This window comes from Papio anubis, chromosome 12 (assembly GCF_008728515.1).
Source record: "Papio anubis isolate 15944 chromosome 12, Panubis1.0, whole genome shotgun sequence".
Taxonomy (NCBI): domain Eukaryota; kingdom Metazoa; phylum Chordata; class Mammalia; order Primates; family Cercopithecidae; genus Papio; species Papio anubis.
This window is the reverse complement of record NC_044987.1, coordinates 73,813,441-73,836,622: the sequence shown is the minus strand read 5'-3', so window position 1 is coordinate 73,836,622 and position 23,182 is coordinate 73,813,441. Positions and strand designations below refer to the sequence as shown.

General features: G+C 39.0%; 1 protein-coding gene across 5 annotated transcripts in view; it reads left to right on the top strand.

Annotated features, from left to right (window-relative positions):
* COPB1 (COPI coat complex subunit beta 1) overlaps positions 1–21,805 on the top strand; it is a 48,361-nt gene extending 26,556 nt beyond the window's left edge. For 4 of the 5 annotated variants that reach the window (XM_003910187.3, XM_003910188.4, XM_009186528.4 and 1 more), the window contains 8 exons: positions 3,664–3,891; positions 4,369–4,548; positions 13,294–13,438; positions 14,690–14,809; positions 18,058–18,203; positions 19,087–19,176; positions 20,636–20,791; positions 21,431–21,805. In XM_003910187.3, the coding sequence (XP_003910236.1) occupies positions 3,664–3,891; positions 4,369–4,548; positions 13,294–13,438; positions 14,690–14,809; positions 18,058–18,203; positions 19,087–19,176; positions 20,636–20,791; positions 21,431–21,490 (1,125 nt within the window). In that variant the 3' untranslated portion in view covers positions 21,491–21,805. Of the gene's footprint in view, positions 1–3,663; positions 3,892–4,368; positions 4,549–13,293; positions 13,439–14,689; positions 14,810–16,432; positions 16,605–18,057; positions 18,204–19,086; positions 19,177–20,635; positions 20,792–21,430 lie in introns of those variants that run through there. The other variant, XR_002517060.2, reaches the window with a different exon arrangement.
* Positions 21,806–23,182: the final 1,377 nt, after the last annotated feature.

Here is a 23,182-nt window from a genome sequence, read left to right as displayed (position 1 = left end):
GGAGGTGGAGGTTGCGGTGAGCTGAGATCACGCCACTGCACTCCAGCCTGGGAGACAGAGCAAGACTCCGTCTCAAGAAAAAAAAAAAAAGGGAAGAAAGAAAGTTAAATAGCTTTGTTGCTGATAGCAAGTTTGAGTGGTATGGATAGAAGATCAAACCAGCCACAAAATTCCCTTAAGCCAAAAGCCTAATTCAGACTAAGACCTTAACTCTCTTCAATTCCATGAAGGCTGAGAGAGGTAAGGAAGCTTCAGAAGAAGAGTTAGAAGTTAGCAGAGGTTGGTTCATGAGGTTTAAGGAAAGAAGCCTATCTTCATAACTTAAAAGTTTGACATGAAGTAGCAAGTCCTAATGGAGAAGCTGTAGCAAGTTATCTGGAAGAGCTAGTTAAGATCATTGGTGAAGGTGACCACATTAAACAACACATTTTCAGTGTAGACTAAACAACCTTATATTGGAAGAAAGTGCCATCTAGGACTTTGGTAGCTGGAGAGGAGAAGTCAGTCCCTGGCTTCAAAGAATAGGCTGACTCTTGGTAAGGGCTAATACAACCAGTGAGCAAGTTGAAGTCATTGCTCATTTCCCATTTTGAAAATCCTAGGGCTCTTAAGAATTATGCTTAATCAATTAGCTGGCCGTAGTAGCAGGCGCCTGTAGTCCCAGCTACAGGGGAGGCTGAGGCAGGAGAATCGCTTGAACCCAGGAGGCAGAGGTTGCAGTGAGCTGAGATCGCGCCACTGCACTCCAGCCTGGGAAACAGGGTGAGACTCTGTCTCAACAACAACAACAAAAAAAAGAATTATGCTTAATGTACTCTGTCTGTGCTCTGTCAGTGGAACAACAAAGCCTGGATGTCAGCACATCCTCTTTACAGGATGGTTTACTAAGTATTTTAAGCTCACCATTGAGACCTACTGCTCAGAAATAAAAGACTCCTTTTTAAAATATTACTGTTCATTGACAGTTTTGCTGGTCACCCAAGGGCTTTGATGGAGATGTAGAAAGAAATTAATGTTTTCATGCCTGCTAACACAACATCCATTCTGCAGCCACAGATCAAGTTGTTTCAACTCTTATTATTTAAGAAACAGAATCCATAGACCATTTGTGGTAGTAGGGCAAAGTTGGTTACAATGTCCTACCACAGCAATTTCTGACATTCAAATTGGGCCTGTATAAATGGGACTCCTTTTGATTCCTTCAGCTTTGTATTATGTTGGTTATCTAAACAGCAGGTTTGTAAATTGAAACAGTTTCACTCACATCACTCGTATTTCCTTGGTTTTTGGAGACTTAACAGCTTGGTCTAAAAAAAATTTTTTTTTTAGATGGAGTCTCACTCTTGTTGCCCAGACTAGAGTGCAGTGGCATGATCTCAGCTCACTGCAACCTCTGCCTCCCGGGTTCAAGCGATTCTCCTGGCTCAGCCTCCTGAGTAGCTGGGATTACAGGCACCTGCCACCACGGCCATCTAATTTTTTTTGTATTTTTAGTAGAGACTGGGGTTTCACCATGTTGACCAGGCTGGTCTCAAACTCCTGACCTCAGGTGATCCGCCCACCTTGGCCTCCCAAAGTGCTGGGATTACATACAGGCGTGAGCCACTGTGCCTGGCCAGGTTTTTTTATGTTTTTGTTTTAATTCCATTATAAGAAAAGCCATAAATGAGAGCCAGGTAATTTACAAGATATATTATCCCTTGTCAATTGATTTGATTTATGAGCAGTAATTTATTTTGTAACTCTCTTGTGGGCATTTATTCAGGTCTGGTCAGTGTAATCTTTAAAGTATGTTTTTTTAAAACCTCCAATATTTTTTTATCGCAGAGTTGAATTTGCTTTCCTCTCCTGGTTGTGTCACTTCTGGAAGTTGAGAATGTTTACGGGTATCTGCTTAGAAGAACCAGTTTCTTGTAACATACCAAGTTAATAATGTTTGCACTGTTTGGTACAAGAAGTTTGGTTGCTTATGATTTCACTGGCACTCCTTCATTTATGCCATTTCCAGCATTCTTTATTTCTTTGTGTAGGACTGAGTTTCTGGTATCATATATCTTTTGCCTAAAGAATTTGCTTTAACTTTTCTTACAGTGCAGATTTGTTGGCAACAGATTCTACTAGTTTTTGTCTGGAAAAAGTCTATTTTTTGTACACTTTTGAAAGTTACCTTTGTGGGTATAGGATTCTAAGTTTTCTGGGTTTTTTCCAGTAGTGTAAAGATAAAGCTCCCTTGTCTTCTGGCTTTTTGGTGAGAAGTCTGCTGTCGTTCTTGTCTCCCTGGGTGGAGAGTGTGTGTGTGTGTGTGTGTGTGTGTGTGTGTGTTTCTTCCACTGGTTTTAAATTTTCTCCTTTTCACTGGGTTTCAGTAGTTTGATTAGGATGTGCCTTAGTGTGGTTTTCTTCATGTTTGCTGTACTTGGTCACTGAGCTTGTTGGGTTTGCAGGTTTATATCTCCATTGGGAAATTTTCAGTCATTTCCTCAGATTTATTTTCTGTCCCCTCCTCTCTTTCCTCTCCTTTTGGAGACAGTATCCAAGCCTGGAGTATATATACTTACTCTTCTGCTGGTTTTTCCCCAGGCCTCCAGTAGTTTTTCATGCATGTGTGCAGATCAATACTCAGTCAAAGGCAGTTTGGCAAGGGCATAGAGCATATGTGTCAGGATAATGCTACATGAGACTAAAAAATTAAGTTGCAATCACTTGTGGAAGACTTTGAATAGCAGGCCAAGTAATACGAACTTCGGTGTGAAGGCTGACATTCATTAAAGGTATTTACATGGGGAGTGAAATGATTGGTACAGTATAAAAATTAAGATGGCAGCATCAGGTGATCACACTTAGCAGCACCAATAATTGAACAGCCTAACTGTAGGTACCTTGTGATGCAATACAGTGTGAAATATAAAACATCACCTATCTGGTATTCTAATCAAAAGTATGGGATATTCTATAAAACAACAGGCCTCAGTTCTTTAAAAAAGTTACTGTGATTAAAAACAAAAAGGCAGAGAACTGGTCTAGATTAAGAGGGATGAAAGAGAACAATCAAATAAAATGCATGAAGCTGATCCTGAATTTAAAAAATAAAAACATTTTTAAGACAATTTAGGGAGATTTATTTGAATTCAGAGTATAGAAGCTGTATTTTGGGATTGTTGAATTTTTCAGGTGAGAAAATGAAATTGTGGTTTGTAGGAAACTGTTCTGACTCTTAGGAGATGAATGCTGAAGTATTTTTGAGGTGAAGACTTTTTCACATGTCAGCCCAAAAAAGTAAGTGTACATATATAGAATAGGTAAGCAGATGTGGCAAAATGTTAACAGATGGTAAAGTATATCATTCTTTTAACTTTTCTGTAGTTGGGATTAAAAAGGACAGCATCAGCATGTGAAGTGGTTACAGAGAAGGACTGGAGCAAAGGAAAACAGTTAAAAAGCCGCTGCTGTCTCTAATTGAGGATTAATGCAGGTCTTAGAGAGTGGCAGTTAAGAGTAGAAAGGAAGGAGAAGAATGCAAAAACAGATATGGACATAAAATCCAAAGAATTTGAAGTCCTATTCAGGTGAAGTGAAAATTTAGATTTTGAGTTATAATGAAGTGACATGATTGCAGTCTGAGAATCACGACAGTATCAGTAACCCATTTCTCTACTTTTTTAGTCTTTTGTTGCTGAGGCTATGTTGCTCATGGCTACTATCCTGCATTTGGGAAAATCCTCTCTTCCTAAGAAGCCAATTACTGATGATGATGTGGATCGAATTTCCCTGTGCCTCAAGGTCTTGTCTGAATGTTCACCTTTAATGAATGACATTTTCAATAAGGAATGCCGACAATCCCTTTCTCACATGTTATCTGCTAAACTAGAAGAAGAGAAATTATCCCAAAAGGTAAGGTATATATGATGAGGCAACAAAAGCGCTTTGTGTCTCTGGGTGCAGTGGCTCACGCCTGTAATCCCAGCACTTTGGGAGGCTGAGGCGGGAGGACTCCTTGGGGCCAGGTGTTCGAGACCAGTGTGGGCAACATAGCAATCCCCTGTCTCAACAAAAAATGAGAGAATTAGCCAGGCATGGTGATATGTGCCTTCATCCCAGCTACTTGGGAGGCTGAGGAGGAAGTATTGCTTGAATCTAAGAGTTCGAGGCTGCAGTGAGCTGTGATCACACCACTGCACTCCAGCCTGGGCAAGAGAGTAAGACCCTGTCTCAGGAAAAAAAAAAAAAAAAAGAAAGAAAAGTGCTTTGTAGGTTTTCTTGTTGTTTTGTTGATTTTTCAGTCTTTATATGTGAGGGCTGTCTCTGTTAAAGTCCTCTAAAAACTATCTTTTCATATTAAAGAGAAACTTTGTTATATTCTCAACACAGAAAGAATCTGAAAAGAGGAATGTGACAGTACAGCCTGATGACCCCATTTCCTTCATGCAACTAACTGCTAAGAATGAAATGAACTGCAAGGAAGATCAGTTTCAGCTGAGTTTGCTGGCAGCAATGGGTAACACACAGAGGAAAGAGGCAGCAGATCCCCTAGCATCTAAACTTAACAAGGTAACAAAATGTCTGATAGACTCTAAATTACTTAAATTGGCTCCTTAAGGAAGTTGTTAGTCCTGCTGTTTTTAAAAGAAAGATAACTATTTTGTCAAGTCACTGTGATAGGTCCATTAAACCTCAGTTAAAACTCAAAAGCTGATGAAGTACCTTACTACTATATGTGATAGTACCGTAAGTCCATCAGATGGTTTAACTCGATCCAGTTGTGTGTGGAATCATAGACCAATAAGTAGAAGTTGAGGGAAGGGGATCCTTAAAGGTTAACTGAGGTTTTTAAAGGGAAGCTGAACAGGCAACAGCCGTGGTCTCTTTCCACACCTTGATCTCACCTTCTCTTATTCTCTGCCACTTTAAACAGAGCAATTCTACTATTATATTCTTAATATTTTGAGTTCCATATAGAATTTTATTAGGAAAATGATTCTTCTCCCTTAAATACATAAATTGAAGAATCAGTGATCTCGTTTAATCCCTCATCTATTAGACTGAACAGTCTTACATTGCTTTTGTTTAAGATAAGGTCAGTAGCAGAATTGGAACTACTAAAACAATTTCCCTTAAAATTGGGAATCGATATCAATAATACTACATTTATAAAATTTTTTTAGTTTTTTTGAATTGTAGTTAAAGTTGCAAAAGATTTGCCATTTTAACCCATTTGTAAGTGTACAGTTCTGTGGCATTAATTAAATTCACATTGTTATGCAGCTATCTCCAGAACTGTTTTCATGTTGCAAAGCTGGAACTATGTCCATTAAATGATAACTCCTCATTCCTATTTCCCCTCAACCCCTACTTACCCCCAGTCACCATTCTACTTTCTGTCTCTGTGATCTTGACAATTTTAAGTACCTCATAGAAGTGGAACAATACAGTATTTTTCCTTTTGTGGCTGGCTTATTTCACTCAGTATAATATCTTCAAGATTCATTCATTTTATAGCATGTATCAGAAATGCCTTCCTTATTAAGGCTGAATAATATTACCTTGTAAGTATATGCCACATTTTGTTTATCCATATATCCATCCCTGGATACGTGGATTGCCTTTTGGTTACTGTGAAGTATGCCGCTGTTAACACAGATGTACAAATATCTGTTCAAGTCCCTGCTTTTAGTTCTTTTGGGTATACATCTAGAAGCAGAATTGCTGGATCATATGGTAATTATACTTTTAATTTTTTGAGGAACCTCCATGATGTTTTTCATGGTAGTTACACTATTTTACATTCTTTTTTTCTTTTTTTAATTATTTAAAAAAAAATTTTTTTTTAATACTTTAAGTTCTAGGGTACATGTGCACAACGTGCAGGTTTGTTACATATGTATACATGTGCCATGTTGGTGTGCTGCACCCAGTAACTCGTCATTTACGTTAGGTATATCTCCTAATGCTATCCCTCCCCCCTCCCGCCTCCCCACAATAGACCCCGGTGTGTGATGTTCCCCTTCCTGTGTCCAAGTGATCTAATTGTTCAGTTCCCACCTATGAGTGACAACATGCGATGTTTGGTTTTCCGTTCTTGCAATAGTTTGCTGAGAATGATGGTTTCCAGCTGCATCCATGTCCCTACAAAGGACACGAATTTTATGGCCACATAGTATTCCATGGTGTATATGTGCCACATTTTCTTAATCCAGTCTGTCACTGATGGACATTTGGGTTGATTCCAAGTCTTTGCTATTGTGAATAGTGCCACAATAAACATACGTGTGCATGTGTCTTTATAGCAGCATGATTTATAATCCTTTTAGTATATACCCAGTGATAGGATGGCTGGGTCAATGGTATTTCTAGTTCTAGATCCTTGAGGAATCGCCACAGTATTTTCCACAATGGTTGAACTAGTTTACAGTCCCACCAACAGTGTAAAAGTGTTCCTATTTCTCCACATCCTCTCCAGCACCTGTTGTTTCCTGATTTTTTGATGATTGCCATTCTAACTGGTGTGAGATGGTATCTCATTGTGGTTTTGATTTGCATTTCTCTGATGGCCAGTGATGATGAGCATTTTTTCATGTGTCTGTTGGCTGTATGAATGTCTTGAGAAGTGTCTGTTCATATCCTTTGCCCACTTTTTGATGGGGTTGTTTGATTTTTTCTTGTAAATTTGTTTGAGTTCTTTGTAGGTTCTGGATATTAGCCCTTTGTCAGATGAGTAGATTGCAAAAATTTCCTCCCATTCTGTAGGTTGCCTGTTCACTCTGATGGTAGTTTCTTTTTCTGTGCAGAAACTCTTTAGTTTAATTAGATCCCATTTGTCAATTTTGGCTTTTGTTGCCGTTGCTTTTGGTGTTTTAGACATGAAGTCCTTGCCCATGCCTATGTCCTGAATGGTATTACCTAGGTTTTCTTCTAGGGTTTTAATGGTTTTAGGTCTAACATTTAAGTCTCTAATCCATCTTGAATTAATTTTCGTACAAGGAGTAAGGAAAGGATCCAGTTTCAGCTTTCTACTTATGGCTAGCCAATTTTCCCAGCACCATTTATTAAATAGGGAATCCTTTCCCCATTTCTTGTTTTTGTCAGGTTTGTCAAAGATCAGCTGACTGTAGATGTGTGGTATTATTTCTGAGGGCTCTGTTCTGTTCCATTGGTCTATATCTCTGTTTTGGTACCAGTACCATGCTGTTTTGGTTACTGTAGCCTTGTAGTATAGTTTGAAGTCGGGTAGCATGATGCCTCCAGCTCTGTTCTTTTGGCTTAGGATTGTCTTGGCAATGCGGGGTCTTTTTTGGTTCCATATGAACTTTAAAGCACTTTTTTCCAATTCTGTGAAGAAAGTCATTGATAGCTTAATGGGGATGGTATTGAATCTATAAATTACCTTGAGCAGTATGGCTATTTTCGCGATATTGATTCTTCCTATCCATGAGCATGGTATGTTCTTCCATTTGTTTGTGTCCTCTTTTATTTCACTGAGCAGTGGTTTGTAGTTCTCCTTGAAGAGGTCCTTCACATCCCTTGTAAGTTGGATTCCTAGGTGTTTTATTCTCTTTGAAGCTACTGTGAACGGGAGTTCATTTATGATTTGGCTCTCTGTTTGTCTGTTACTGGTGTATAAGAATGCTTGTGATTTTTGCACGTTAATTTTGTATCCTGAGACTTTGCTGAAGTTGCTTATCAGCTTAAGGAGATTTTGGGCTGAGACGATGGGGTTTTCTAAATAGACAATCATGTCATCTGCAAACAGGGACAATTTGACTTCTTCTTTTCCTAACTGAATACCCTTTCTTTCTTTCTCTTGCCTGATTGCCCTAGCCAGAACTTCCAACACTGTGTTGAATAGGAGTGGTGAGAGAGGGCATCCCTGTCTTGTGCCACTTTTCTTTTTTTTTTTTTTTTTTTTGAGACGGAATCTCGCTGTGTCGCCCAGGCTGGAGTGCAGTGGCGATCTCGGCTCACTGCAAGCTCCGCCTCCCGGGTTCACGCCATTCTCCCGCCTCAGCCTCCGAGTAGCTGGGACTACAGGCGCCCGCCACCTCGCCCGGCTAGTTTTTTGTATTTTTAGTAGAGACGGGGTTTCACCATGTTAGCCAGGATGGTCTCGATCTCCTGACCTCGTGATCCGCCCGCCTCGGCCTCCCAAAGTGCTGGGATTACAGGCTTGAGCCACCGCGCCCGGCCATTGTGCCACTTTTCAAAGGGAATGCTTCCAGTTTTTGCCCATTCAGTATGAGATTGGCTGTGGGTTTGTCATAAGCAGCTTTTATTATTTTGAGATACGTTCCATTAATACCTAGTGTATTGAGAGTTTTTAGCATGAAGGGCTGTTGAATTTTGTCAAAAGCCTTTTCTGCATCTATTGAGATAATCACGTGGTTTTTGTCTTTGGTTCTGTTTATATGCTGGATTACGTTTATTGATTTGTATATGTTGAACCAGCCTTGCATCCCAGGGATGAAGCCCACTTGATCATGGTGGATAAGCTTTTTGATGTGCTGCTGGATTCAGTTTACCAGTATTTTATTGAGGATTTTTGCATTGATGTTCATCAGGGATATTGGTCTAAAATTCTCTTTTTTTGTTGTGTCTCTGCCAGGCTTTGGTATCAGGATGATGTTGGCCTCATAAAATGAGTTAAGGAGGATTCCCTCCTTTTCTATTGATTGGAATAGTTTCAGAAGGAATGGTACCAGCTCCTTCTTGTACCTCTGGTAGAATTTGGCTGTGAATCCATCTGGTCCTAGAATTTTTTTGGTTGGTAGGCTACTATTAATTATTTCCTCTATTTCAGAGCCTGCTATTGGTCTATTCAGGGATTCAGCTTCTTCCTGTTTTAGTCTTGGGAGAGTGTAAGTATCCAGGAAATTATCCATTTCTTCTAGGTTTTCTAGTTTATTTGCATAGAGGTTTTTATAGTATTCTCTGATGGTAGTTTGTATTTCTATGGGGTCGGTGGTGATATCCCCTTTATCATTTTTTATTGCATCTATTTGATTCTTCTCTCTTTTCTTCTTTATTAGTCTTGCTAGTGGTCTATCAATTTTGTTGATCTTTTCCACAAAAACAGCTCCTGGATTCATTGATTTTTTGGAGGGTTTTTTGTGTCTCTTTGTCCTTCAGTTCTGCTCCGATCTTAGTTATTTCTTGCCTTCTTCTAGCTTTTGAATGTGTTTGCTCTTGCTTCTCTAGTTCTTTTAATTGTGATGTTAGGATGTCAATTTTAGATCTTTCCTGCTTTCTTTTGTGGGCATTTAGTGCTATAAATTTCCCTCTACACAGTGCTTTAAATGTGTCCCAGAGATTCTGGTATGTTGTATCTTTGTTCTCATTGGTTTCAAAGAACATCTTTATTTCTGCCTTCATTTCGTTATGTACCCAGTAGTCATTCAAGAGCAGGTTGTTCAGTTTCCATGTAATTGAGAAGTTTTGATTGAGTTTCTTAGTCCTGAGTTCTAGTTTGATTGCACTGTGGTCTGAGAGACAGTTTGTTATAATTTCTGTTCTTTTACATTTGCTGAGGAGTGCATCACTTCCTACTATGTGGTCGGTTTTGGAATAAGTGCAATGTGGTGCTGAGAAGAATGTATATTCTGTTGATTTGGGGTGGAGAGTTCTGTAGATGGCTATTAGGTCTGCTTGGTGCAGAGTTGAGTTCAATTCCTGGACATCCTTGTTAACTTTCTGTCTCGCTGATCTGTCTAATGTTGACAGTGGGTTGTTAAAGTTTCCCATTATTATTGTATGGGAGTCTAAGTCTCTTTGTAAGTCTCTAAGGACTTGCTTTATGAATCTGGGTGCTCCTGTATTGGGTGCATATATATTTAGGATAGTTAGCTCTTCCTGATGAATTGATCCCTTTATCATTATGTAATGGCCTTCTTTGTCTCTTTTGATCTTTGATGGTTTAAAGTCTGTTTTATCAGAGACTAGGATTGCAACCCCTGCCTTTTTTTTTGTTTCCATTTGCTTGGTAGATCTTCCTCTATCCCTTTATTTTGAGCCTATGTGTGTCTCTGCATGTGAGATGGGTCTCCTGAATACAGCAAACTGATGGGTCTTGACTCTTTATCCAATTTGCCAGTCTGTGTCTTTTAATTGGACCATTTAGTTCATTTACATTTAAGGTTAATATTGTTATGTGTGAACTTGATCCTGTCATTGTGATATTAGCTGGTTATTTTGCTCATTAGTTGATGCAGTTTCTTCCTAGCATCGATGGACTTTACATTTTGGCATGTTTTTTTCAATGGCTGGCAATGGTTGTTCCTTTCCATGTTTAGTGCTTCCTTCATGATCTCTTTTAGGGCAGGCCTGGTGGTGACAAAATCTCTAAGCATTTGCTTGTCTCTAAAGGATTTTATTTCTCCTTCACTTATGAAACTTAGTTTGGCTGGATATGCAGTTCTGGGTTGAAAATTCTTTTCTTTAAGAAGGTTAAATATTGGCCCCCATTCTCTTCTGGCTTGCAGAGTCTTTGCCGAGAGATCTGCTGTTAGTCTGATGGGCTTCCCTTTGTGGGTAATCCGACCTTTCTCTCTGGCTGCCCTTAACATTTTTTCCTTCATTTCAACTTTGGTGAATCTGACAATTATGTGTCTTGGAGTTGCTCTTCTCGAGGAGTCTCTTTGTGGCATTCTCTGAATTTGAATGTTGGCCTGCCTTACTAGGTTGGGGTAGTTCTCCTGGATGATATCCGGCAGAGTGTTTTCCAGCTTGGTTCCATTTTCTCCATCCCTTTCAGGCACACCAATCAGACATAGATTTGGTCTTTTCACATAATCCCATATTTCTTGCAGGCTTTGTTCATTTCTTTTCACCCTTTTTTCTCTACACTTCTCTTCTTGCTTCATTTCATTCATTTGATCTTCAGTCACTGATACTCTTTCTTCCAGTTGATCAAGTCGGTTACTGAAGCTTGTGCATTTGTCACGTAGTTCTCGTGTCATGGTTTTCATCTCTATCAGTTCCTTTAAGATCTTCTCTGCATTGATTATTCTAGTTATCCATTCATCCATTCCTTTTTCAAGGTTTTTGGTTTCTTCGCGCTGGTTACATAGTTCCTCCTTTAGCTCTGAGAAGATCAACTGAAGCCTTCTTCTCTCAATTCGTCAAAGTCATTCTCCATCCAGCTTTGTTCCGTTTTTGGCGATGAGCTGCGTTCCTTTGGAGGGGGAGATGCGCTCTGATTTTTTTAATTTCTAGCTTTTCTGCACTGCTTTTTCCCCATCTTTGTGGTTTTTCTCTGCCTTTGGTCTTTGATGATGGTGACGTACTGATGGGGTTTTGGTGTGGGTGTCCTTTCTGTTTGTTAGTTTTCCTTCTGACAGTCAGGACCCTCAGCTTTACGTCTGTTGGAGTTTGCTTGAGGTCCACTCTGGACCCTGTTTGCCTGGGTATCAGCAGTGGAGGCTGCAGAAGATAGAATATTGCTGAACAGTGAGTGTTGCTGTCTGATTCTTGCTCTGGAAACTTCGTCTCAGGGGTGTACCCAGCCGTGAGAGGTGTGAGGTGTCGGTCTGCACCTAGTGGGGGATATCTCCCAGTTAGGCTTCTCAGGGGTCAGGACCCACTTGAGCAGGCAGTCTGTTCGTTCTCAGATCTCAGCCTCCGTACTGGGAGAACCACTGCTCTCTTCAAAGCTGTCAGACAGGGACATTTACATCTGCAGAGGTTTCTGCTGCTTTTTGTTTAGCTATGCCCTGTCCCCAGAGGTGGAGTCTACAGAAGCAGGCAGGCCTCCTTGAGCTGTGGTGTGGGCTCCACTCAATTCGAGCTTCCCAGTGGCTTTGTTCACCTACTTAAGCCTCAGCAATGGCGGGTGTCCCTCCCCCAGCCTCGCTGCTGCCTTGCGGTTAGATCTCAGACTGCTGTGTTAGCAATGAGGGAGGCTCTGTGGGCGTGGGACCCTATGGGTTAGGTGTGGGGTATAATCTCCTGGTGTGCCGTTTGCTAAGACCCTTGGTAAAGCGCAGTATTAGGGTGGGAGTTACCCGATTTTCCAGGTGTTGTGTGTCTCAATTTCCTTTGGCTAGGAAAAGGAATTCCCTTCCCTTTGCACTTCCCCGGTGAGGCGATGCCTCGCCCTGTTTCATCTCTTGCTGGTCGGGCTGCACCCACAGACTAGCATTGACTGTCTGACACGCCCCAGTGAGATGAACCTGGTACCTCAGTTGAAAATGCAGAAATCACCCGTCTTCTGTGTCGCTCACGCTGGGAACTGGAAGCTGGAGCTGTTCCTATTCAGCCATTGGGCACCCCCACTATTTTACATTCTTACCAGCAGTGCACAAGAGTTCCAGTTTCTCCATATCCTTGCCAATACTTGTTTTGTTTTTTTGATGATAGCCATCTTAATGGGTATGTGAAGTGGTATCTCACTGTAGTTTTGATTTGCATTTTCCTAATGATTAGTGATGTTGAGTGTCTTTTCATGTGCTTATTGGCCATTCATATATCTTCTTTGGCGAAATGTTTGTTCAGGTCCTGTGCCTGTTTTTAAATTGGGTTGTTTGGTTTTTTTGTTTGAATTTTAGGAGTTCTTATATTCTGGAAACTAACCGCCTAATCAGATACATGATTTGCAAATATTTTCTTATATTCTGTAGGTTGCCTTTTCATTCTGTTGATAATATTTGATGCACAAAAGTGTTTAATTTTGATGTTTAATCTATTTTTTCTTTTATTGCCTATGCTTTTGGTGACAGTATTACATTTTTAAAGTGCTATACTTTGGGTGTGTTTAAATTTGGAGTGGGAGGGCATTTGTAATTTTATCTTTGTGGCATTACAATCATTTCTTACTATATAATCTGTTTAGTTCCTCAGTTTGTGGAGCAAAGACTACCACATGATTTGGATTTTATTTGTATCTTGAGTTTCATAGATCAAGTAGTGAGTTTAGATACTCACTGAGGGATTTAAATGAAAGTGTATCCAAATTTATTTAGTTGGTTAAATTGGGATAATGTTTAATGTATTTGCTAAATGTATTTAACATTTTTCTGCTATTGAACTTATAAGCTCAAAAGTCAACATATATAATACCTTATACTGACTTATTGAGCTTAAAAACAAATAGATGTCTGGATATCATCTTAAACTCTAGGACCTGTTATTTCTAATATTCTGTTTTCAATTTCCATTTCTGCATTACAAAACAATTTTATTTTACCTATCTCAAAATGACTTCTAAGCAACTCTGTTAATAACCTACCAGACTTAGTCATTTGGCTAGGATATGTTTGGTGAAATTGCATCTGTCATTTTATTATGTCTTTGTTTTTATTTTGATAGGTCACCCAGTTGACAGGTTTCTCAGATCCTGTATATGCAGAAGCTTACGTTCACGTCAACCAATATGATATTGTCCTGGATGTACTCGTTGTGAACCAAACCAGTGATACTTTGCAGAATTGCACATTAGAATTAGCTACACTAGGTGAGGAAATTTACCATTCAGGAAAGAGATTGTCACATAGTAGATCTTTATGACAGATTAAGGGAGGTGCACAGGTTTCAGAATAAAAATTCTCTCTTGAACCTTTTCTGACATTTTGAATCAAAGCTTAGTTTTTCATTTATCATTTAGTTCCCTTAAACTCCAGTTTTCTGAACCTCTTGTCATACTGACTTTTTTATGCTCTTGGCACATTCAGATGGATTCATTTAATAAGCTTAATATAGCAAATGTTAGTATTTCTAGATATCGTACAAGCTGTTTAAGTCACAGATTGACCAGGTAGCTCACTTAGTTTATTTCTAATTGCTTCATTACAGAACTAAGTTATTTTCTGAATGCATAACTGTTAAATACCACATGTGACCAAAGTAATAAATCATATCACATTTAGCAATATGAGATGTATTTTTTTTCTTAATAAAGACACATGAGTCAGACTGCTTACCTCCACATCTGGTTTTGAAGTTGGAAAATACAAAATTGTATATGGGAACAGTGCAGTACCCCCATCAGATTTCATATGGCTTATGCAAGAGTTAAGGAACTTCAAGATATCAAGGGGAAAACATACTTTTGCCCTGTTGTCCTCAGCATAGCTTGATGGCTGTATAAAAAAACATGTTTCTTAAGCATTTACAAGTCTTTTTGCAGATTGTTTTATCTTTCTTCATAATGAAATGTATAGTTTAAGACTTAAGCTTTTTGAGAAGTTTGCATTCATTCATTGAAATAAAATGACCCCAATCTCTACAAAAAAATCAAGAAAATTAGCCAGGTGTGGTGGGCCACTCCTGTAGTCCCAACTCCTCAGGAGGCTGAGGTAGGAGGATTGCTTGAGCCTGGAAGATCAGGGCTGTAGTGAGCTATGATCATGCAGTTGCACTCCAGCCTAGGTAACAAAGCATGACCCTATCTCAAAATAAATAAATAAATGGTAGGCTCAAAGTATCCTCCCTTCCCACAAATTAAATATAGAATTACTCCGAGATGCCTATTACCTTTTAAAAGAAAATATGCGTATTGATGGTGAATAATAAGGATGGTTAAGTGGTTTCTTTATTTTGTCCTCATTATATTTGATTCATACTCTTCTCATATTTGTCCTTATTTTCCTAGAAACTATTAAGCTGCATACATTTAAGGTTTTATGGTTAATGTGTGTGTGCGTGTGTGTGTGTGTGTGTGTGTATATATATATGTTTTTTTTTAACCATATCCCAACTCTTTCAGGGGATCTGAAACTTGTGGAAAAGCCATCTCCTTTGACTCTTGCTCCTCATGATTTCGCAAATATTAAAGCTAACGTCAAAGTAGCATCAACAGAAAATGGAATAATTTTTGGTAATATAGGTAAGGTGCTGTTTTATGGCATGTAATGGTTGAATATTTTTACTGAAGAATTTCTATAGTGAGTAGCTGGGGACATTGTATGAGGAGAGGATCTAAATCCATTTATTCATAATTTATGAGACACTTTCTATGGTACCAGGCATTGTACTATGTTCTGGATGTACAGAAATGAACCAGATAGGGTCACTGTCCTCAAGAAACTGTTAGGCAAAAGGAGGAGCTAGCTAAGGCAATATATAATTGTAGTCCAATGCGATACAGGATGGTTTATATACTGTATGCTTTGAGGTTAAGGAAAAAAAATGCTAACAGTGTGGAAGGCTTTATAAAGGGAGATGGTATGTTATCAAAGGATAATATTTTACCTGAGTCATTTGTTGCTAGACACACAAGGGCATCTCAGACCTAGGGATTAGCTTATATAGAGTCATTCAGTCAATAAGCTTATTTTATTGCAATTTCTGTCATAAGGATAGGGCTACCATGGTGAGGAACAAATGAGAGATTATGGTCGAGTAAGGGGAAACAGATACATAAAATAAATATGTGCAATATGTAATGGTAAGTGCTGTGAAAAAAATAAGTATACCTGTACTAAGTAAGGTAAGAATCCATAAAGGGATTTGGTCAGTTCTCAGAGTGGTGGGTGATTGGGAGAAAAGGTTAGAAAAGGCTTCATGGAGGAGCAAGTACTCAGTAGAAGACTACAGATAGACAAGGATGCAGTTAGAACAAATGCAAAATGATTTGATATACTTGGAGTTCAGAATGGGTTGGAGGATGATGGCGGGAAAAAAAATGAAGTTCGGAAGGTTAGTGGGAGCCATATTTTACTTGTCATGCTAAGGATTTCAGATTTTATCTGTGGAGAGAGGAAACATTGAGGAATTACAAATGAATGACTTATAGCCTTATATCTTTTTGCGACAGTACTATAGAAGATTGACTGGAAGAGGCAGGAAGATTAATTAGTAGACTATTATAGAAGCCCAAGTGAGAGATGACAGAGGACTTGAGCCAACACAGTAGTAGAATGGAGAGAAGGACGAATATAACGTTAAAGATAAGGTTAATGATTGAAGAGGAAGTGGCTAGAGTAACCCTCAGATTTCCAGATTGGGTTTATTGGGTGGTTTATGTCATCACCAAAACAGGAAATTCAGGAGAGATGAACAAACTTTAGAGAGACATAATAGGTTAAATCTTGAGCAGGTTCGGTATTTAAAGTGTCTAAAGATATTCAGGGACAGTTTGATGTGAGTCTGGGACACGAACAAGAGGTCTAAACTAGAGATAGGCTGGGTGTGGTGGCTCACGCTTGTGATCCCAGCATTTTGGGAGATGGAGGCAGGCGGATTACCTGAGATCAGGAGTTCCAGACCAGCCTGGCCAACATGGCGAAACCCCATCTCTACTAAAAATACAAAATTAATTGGGCATAGTGGTGCACGCCTGTAGTCCCAGCTAACTCGGGAGGCTGAGGCAGGAGAATAGCTTGAACCCATGAGACAGGTTCAGTGAGCCAATATCGCACCACTGCACTCCAGCCTAGACAACAGAGTAAGACTCCATCTCAAAAATAAATAAGTAAAAATAAACTAGAGATAAGTATTTGTTTAAAAGCCATAGGAATAGAAGAAATCACCTGGAGAGAGCATAAAGACTAAAAAGAGGGGAGATACGAAAACAGAATCCAAGCAAACGGCAACACTGAAAGCTTGGTCAAAGGAGAATCGCCTACAAAGGTATCTGAAGTGTGGTTAGAAAAGTAAGGAGAAACCTGAAGCTCCACAAGGTAAAATAACTTTAGTTATTAGAGTGTGAAAGAGAGGTCCTTTGGTTTTGGCTATTAGTGATTTTAAAACATTTCTTGTGGGACATCTTGGTCAGTGGTGGTAGGTTGAAGACTAAATACGACATGAAGAAATACAGGTAGTGTAGACTATTCTGAGTGTAGGAACTTGGCTTTGATAGAAAAAAGAAAGGGCAGTACCAAGAAGAGAAGGCAAGAATGAGTGAGGATTTATTTTTTGAAGATAACAGAGAACCTCAAGTATATTTATAGACTATAAGGGAAGAAAGTTGGTAGAGAATGGGAAAGTAAAGACATAAGAATGAAAGAGATAATGATTGGAGTGGGGTCCTGGACCAAAGCAGGAATCACAGATGGCAGGAAGTATTAATCTTGAAGAAAAGAGGCAGTACTTCTCTGATACATATGAGAGGGAAGGATATGAGAGTGGATTCCAAGAGAGAGAGTTGTTTTTAGATGTGGGGCTGAAATTAAAGGAGCTTATTCTTGGTAGCCTCAGTTTTCTCTGAAAGAGTGTAAGAATGTCAAGAAAAGAGCCTAGAAAGAGGAATGTAGGCTCCAATCAGATTATAACTCTACTTTGGAAGAGATGGTCATAGAAGCAAATATAGTCAGCCTTCTGTATCCTATCCATGGGTTCCACATCCATGTCTTCAACCAGCCACGAACTAAAAATATTTAAGAAATAAAAATGGATGATTGTGTCTATACTGAACATATATAGACTTTTTTCCTTGTCATTATATCCTAAACAATACAGTATGACTATTTACATAGCATTTATGTTGTATTAGGTACTATAAGTAAGCTAGAGATGATTTAAAATATATGAGAAGATGTGTATAGGTTATGCAAATACTATGCCATTTAATATCAGGGACTTGAACATCTATAGATTTCGGTATCCATAGGGAGTCCTTGAAGCAATTCCCTGTTAATACTGAGGGATGAGTAATCTTGTATCATTAAGTAGTGTAGGTCAGCAATATTTATTCAAAAGTATTAGTTAAGCACCTCCTATGGGAACATCATCTACTTGTATATCCACTGCAGTGCCTAGTATGCTGCAACTGCTATATAAGTACTCACTGAATTGAATTATTTGTTTAACCACAAAAAACAAAGTGTGCCAGAGTTTGAATCCTATCCCCACCACTTATCAGTTGTGTGGTCTGGAACAACTTACTTAACTTCTCTGTGCTTTCATTTCCTCTTATGTAAGATGGAAAATAATAATACTGTCAATAGAATTGATGGGAGTATTAAACAAGTAATATTTGGAAAGCATGCAGAATAGAGCACTGTACATAATAAGTATTATATAAACAATCTTATTGTTAATAGTGTAGTTATTTGGATATTTGGATATTAAGATTTTTTAAATTCAAGTTTGCCCCAGTGATTGCGAATCTTTTTGTATGTTTAATAATTGCAGTTTATGATGTCTCTGGAGCAGCAAGTGACAGAAATTGTGTGGTTCTCAGTGATATTCACATTGACATCATGGACTATATCCAGCCTGCAACTTGCACTGATGCAGAATTCCGTCAGATGTGGGCCGAATTTGAATGGGAGAACAAAGTTAGTCCTTGGGAGATTTTCTTATACTCCTTTATCTTTCTTCCTTTTGCCTGCTGTTGAGGAGTCTGCTAATAAAATTAATCTCGCTAAAAAGTGTGTTAACATGAAAAGCAAATAGTCTTTCAGTATCTGTTCTTGCAAATTAGCCTTAACTAAAAATCATGTAAGTAGTTTGGTAATTTGCTGTTATAAATTGTTTAGAGTAGCAGTTCTATAGCTAATCTGATAGGTTTAGACATTATAGATAATATTCCATCCCTTCTATGTATGACCAAGAGTTTACCATTTAATCTAGTGCCCAAAAAAGGCTTTACAAAGTTCATGGTCTGTTGAGGAGCCTTGACTTTTATTAGAAATATTCTATATGAGGCTGGGCACATATCATGCCTGTAATCCCATCACTTTGGGAGGTCAAGGCAGGGAGATTGCTCACGCTCAGGAGTTCTAGACCAGCCTGAGCAAAATGGTGAAACTCCATCTCTACAAAAAAGAACAAAAATTAGCCCAGTGTGGTGGCGCATGCCTGTAGTCCCAGCTACTTCGGAGACTGAGGTGGGAGGATCACTTGAACATGGGAGGTTGAGGCTGCAGTGAGCTGAAATCATGCTACTGCACTCCAGCCTGGGTGACAGAGTGAGACCCTGTCTCAAAAAAAAAGAAGTATTCTGTGTGTTTCATACTGAATCTCTGTGAAGGTATCTTTATTGGGAAGTACTGATACCAACCTACAGCTTGTTGGATTTTATAGATGTTATTTAGTTTCTTGGTGTCTACTCTTTCCAACCTAAACAGTTGGAACAAGTTTTTAATAAGACATACCAGTGATTCACAGCTTTCTCATAGTAAGATTTATGATCTCCTTGACTTTTTTTCCTCTCTACAGGTGACAGTTAACACCAATATGATTGATTTAAATGACTACTTACAGCACATATTAAAGTCAACCAATATGAAATGCCTGACTCCAGAAAAGGTAAAATTTGACTAGGAAATTCTGAAATCTGATGGAATGGTAGAGTAAGTTCCTGGCCTTCCTGTATTTCCTCTAGCACATTTTTGTTATTCAACATGCAGTGCCATTCTGGGGTGTCTAAAAGAGGTTATCCCATGGAATGTTTGAGTCTGCTTACCTCTTTCTATTGGAATATGCCATCCTAGTGCAGTGACCCAACCGAATAGTCAGATTAATTTTTTTTTTCTTTTCAGTCTTCTCCCCCATTCAGCTAGAGGCACATTCTAAAATAGTTTATGCTGCGCATGGTGGCTCATTCCTGTGATCCTAGCACTTTGGGAGGCTGAGGCGGGCAGATCACCTGAGGTCACGAGTTTGAGACCAGCCTGGCCAATATGGTGAAACCTCGTCTCTACTAAAAATACAAAAATTACCCAGGCGGGATGCTGTGTGCCTGTAATCCCAGCTACTTGGGAGATTGAGGCAGGAGAATCACCTGAACCCCAGGGGGTGGAGGTTGCAGTGAGCCGCGATCGCACCACTGCATTCCAACGTGGGCGACAGAGTGAAACTCTCTCAAAAAGATAAATTAAATAAAATCGTTTATTTGTAATACTGGATTAGAAAATGTCCATGAGCTCTTCCGTGGGCTCTGATTGTTGGTTAAAATATATGTGCTCTAATACTTTTTGCTATGTTTGTGTATGAAGAAAACTAGAAAAAAAAATGAAGCTGGAGCACTAAGGAACTTTTTTTCTTTATGTAAAATTTCTATAATGTTATAATATTCATTTTATAAATAAAATAATGTCTGCTACCAAACAGGTAGGTTTTAATTTATATATTACTTTATTTAGCATATACTGAGTCCAACAAAAGTAGTCTCTTCCTTCATGGCACTTAAGGTCTGATATGGGAGGCAGTCAAGCACGTTAAGTAAACAGAATAAATACAAATCAGAATAAGAACTATGTAACGTCAGATTTACTGAGGTATAATACACAGTAAAATTCACACTTTTTACCTGTATAGTTGAGTTTTGACAAACTCATAAGATTGTGTAACCACCACCACTTAAGTACTGTTTTAAGTGATAAATAACCTGTGGGGCCAGGTGTGGTGGCTCACATCTGTAATTCCAGCATTTTGGGAGGCCTAGGGGGGCAGATGACTTGAGGTCAGGAGTTCAAGACCAGCATGGCCAAGGTGAAACCCAGTCTCTACTAAAAATACAAACATTAGCCAGGTGTGGTGGTGCACGCCTGTAATCTCAGCTACTCGGGAGGGTGAGGCAGGAGAATCGCTTGAACCTAGGAGGGGGAGGTTGCAATGAGCTGAGATCACGCCACTCCACTCTAGCTCCAGCCTGGGCAACAGAGTGAGACTCTGTCTCAAGAAAAAAAAAAAAAAAAAAATCGTCTATGCTGTTTTGCCTCTATGTAGGTATCTGGAAATGAATTTATCACAATTTTTTTTCCAGGCCCTTTCTGGTTATTGTGGCTTTATGGCAGCCAACCTTTATGCTCGTTCCATATTTGGTGAAGATGCACTTGCAAATGTCAGCATTGAGAAGCCAATTCACCAGGGACCAGATGCTGCTGTTACCGGCCATATAAGAATTCGTGCAAAGAGTCAGGTAACAATTCCTTTTTTTTGAGAGCATCTCTGGACTGACAAGGGGGGAGGAATTTATGACTTTATTATTTCTATATGTAATATCTTTTTAGCATTACATGCATATACACATATAACAATAATATTATCTGAATAGAAGTATAACTTTTCTCGTTAAAATTTCTCACCTTTTGGGCCCCTCATTCTGGGATATTTGCCTGAAACCAGATTGATTCCTATGGGGTGTTTGTGAAATGGGTTCTCTAGAAGTTTTTGAAAGCCAAGGTGTAAATCTAGTGACTAATTAGCCGGGCATGGTAGCACACAACTGTAATCCCAGCTACTCGGGAGGCTGAGGCAGGAGAATCGCTTGAACCCAGGAGGTGGAGGTTGCAGTGAGCCAAGATCGTGCCATTGCACTCCAGCCTGAGTGACAGAGTAAGACTTCGTCTCAAAAAAAAAAAAAAAAAAAATCTAGTGACTGCTTGAAAATCTAGCACTAAAAGGTAATTAACCCAGCAAAGTTTTGGTGAGTCTGTTTGGTATGTCCTTGGTTTTATTGTTGATAATGGTGTCGTTGAATTGGGGCTTAATAATATGGAATAACCTACTGATTGTACATAGTTTAAATAATTATAAATGTCTTCATTTTTCTTTACAGGGAATGGCCTTAAGTCTTGGAGATAAAATCAACTTGTCACAGAAGAAAACTAGTATATAAAAATAAAAAGTCCTTGAAGCTTTACAGTTAATTTAGTTATGGGCTTACTGGACTCCAACATCTTTTGTACTCTTTCATGCTTATATGTTATATAGAATCTGAGTTCATGCTGAATGCATTTCAGCCAATAATTTATAGCCTTTCCCTTAAATCAAGATTGAGTTTAAAATTATAGTTTGTCTTTTGTCTTAACAGTTCTGAATGCTATCCTCAAAGTATATGTTTCTCTCATGTACCAAGACCTTTTCACAGTACAATAAACAGATCTATTCATACATTTTTGTTATTTTATAAATAAATGATTACATAATTTTAGTTATGTGACAATGGATTTCTTTTAGTTGGGTTATAAATTTCTATTACAAATTTAAATTACTGAGTTGTGAATATATGCAGCTTTATTAAGAGAATTTACAAATTCAATGATATAAAATAAGGTAGGCCTTGATTCACTTAGTTGTTTTTTACTTATTTAATATTCAAACATTGCTCTCCCTAAAAATGCATTATCATGTTTTGAAGGGATTTTCTCTCGAATTTAGCTCCAGGGAGAAGGTATCAAAATAACTTGAGAAAACAGATCGCCCTACAGTTTAAAGAAGTATTATGTACCCTGACTGAAACAGACATACTGTTCTTTTTTTTTTTTGAGACAGAGTTTCGCTCTTTTTGCCCAGGCTGGAGTGCAACGGTGCGATCTCAGCTCACCGCAACCTCCGCCTCCCGGGTTCAAGCGATTCTCCTGCCTCAGCCTCTCGAGTAGCTGGGATTACAGGCATGTGCCACCATGCCTGGCTAATTTTTGTATTTTTTTAGTAGAGATGGGATTTCTGCATGTTGGTCAGGCTGGTCTTGAACTCCCGACCTCAGGTGATCCACCCGCCTCAGCCTCCCAAAGTGCTGGGATTACAGGCGTGAGCCACCACACCCAGCTGACATACTGTTCTTAATTATCCTGAATCACAATGAAGAGTAGAGATAATCCAAAATAGATTTTTTAATCATTCACACTTAGTTTGGGGTGTGTTTGTTAGGAATTAAACTGGTTCTAACCAATTACTGAAGCTGGTACTGGGAGGATTCAACTAGAGAGGATTCAAAAAGCTGCCTTTTTCTCTTTGCCTCTGTGCCTTACTCATTCCTCTCCTTTTCCTCACTTCACACTAGGGCTGGGTACCATCACACTGCAGTATAATTCCAAATGCATTTGCAAGCTAAGTTTCCCGGAGCCTGATTGTGCTTTCCTTTTGGCCTTTACCTTCATTGGAGGTGATTGAGGTAGTCTGATTTTTTAGCTGAGTCTAAACCTAAGACTATTATTTGTCTACCAGCTAGGCTTCAGGCTGCATTCCCTACGAGTCCTTAGATAAGGCCTGTGAAAAACTGAAAGCAGCATCTCCTATTTCAATAAGAATGAAATGATTGGTTTGGAGTATAAAGAGATTGATACCTTGTATGATGTCATAAACTGTGAAGCCACTTGCTTTTAAAAAAAAGAGAAAGAAAAAAAGCCTAGAAGATTACAGGGCATTTGAGGTTCCAGGGCACTGAGATCTTAGAAAAAAGCCAGGGCCTATCAAATGGGAAAGATACACTGGAAATGCAGAGAAGGGATGTCAATTCAAGGGTAGAGATTTGCAATGAGAGCAAAGGAGCCGGTGCAACTTTGTTTGGATTAGATCATAATTTCCC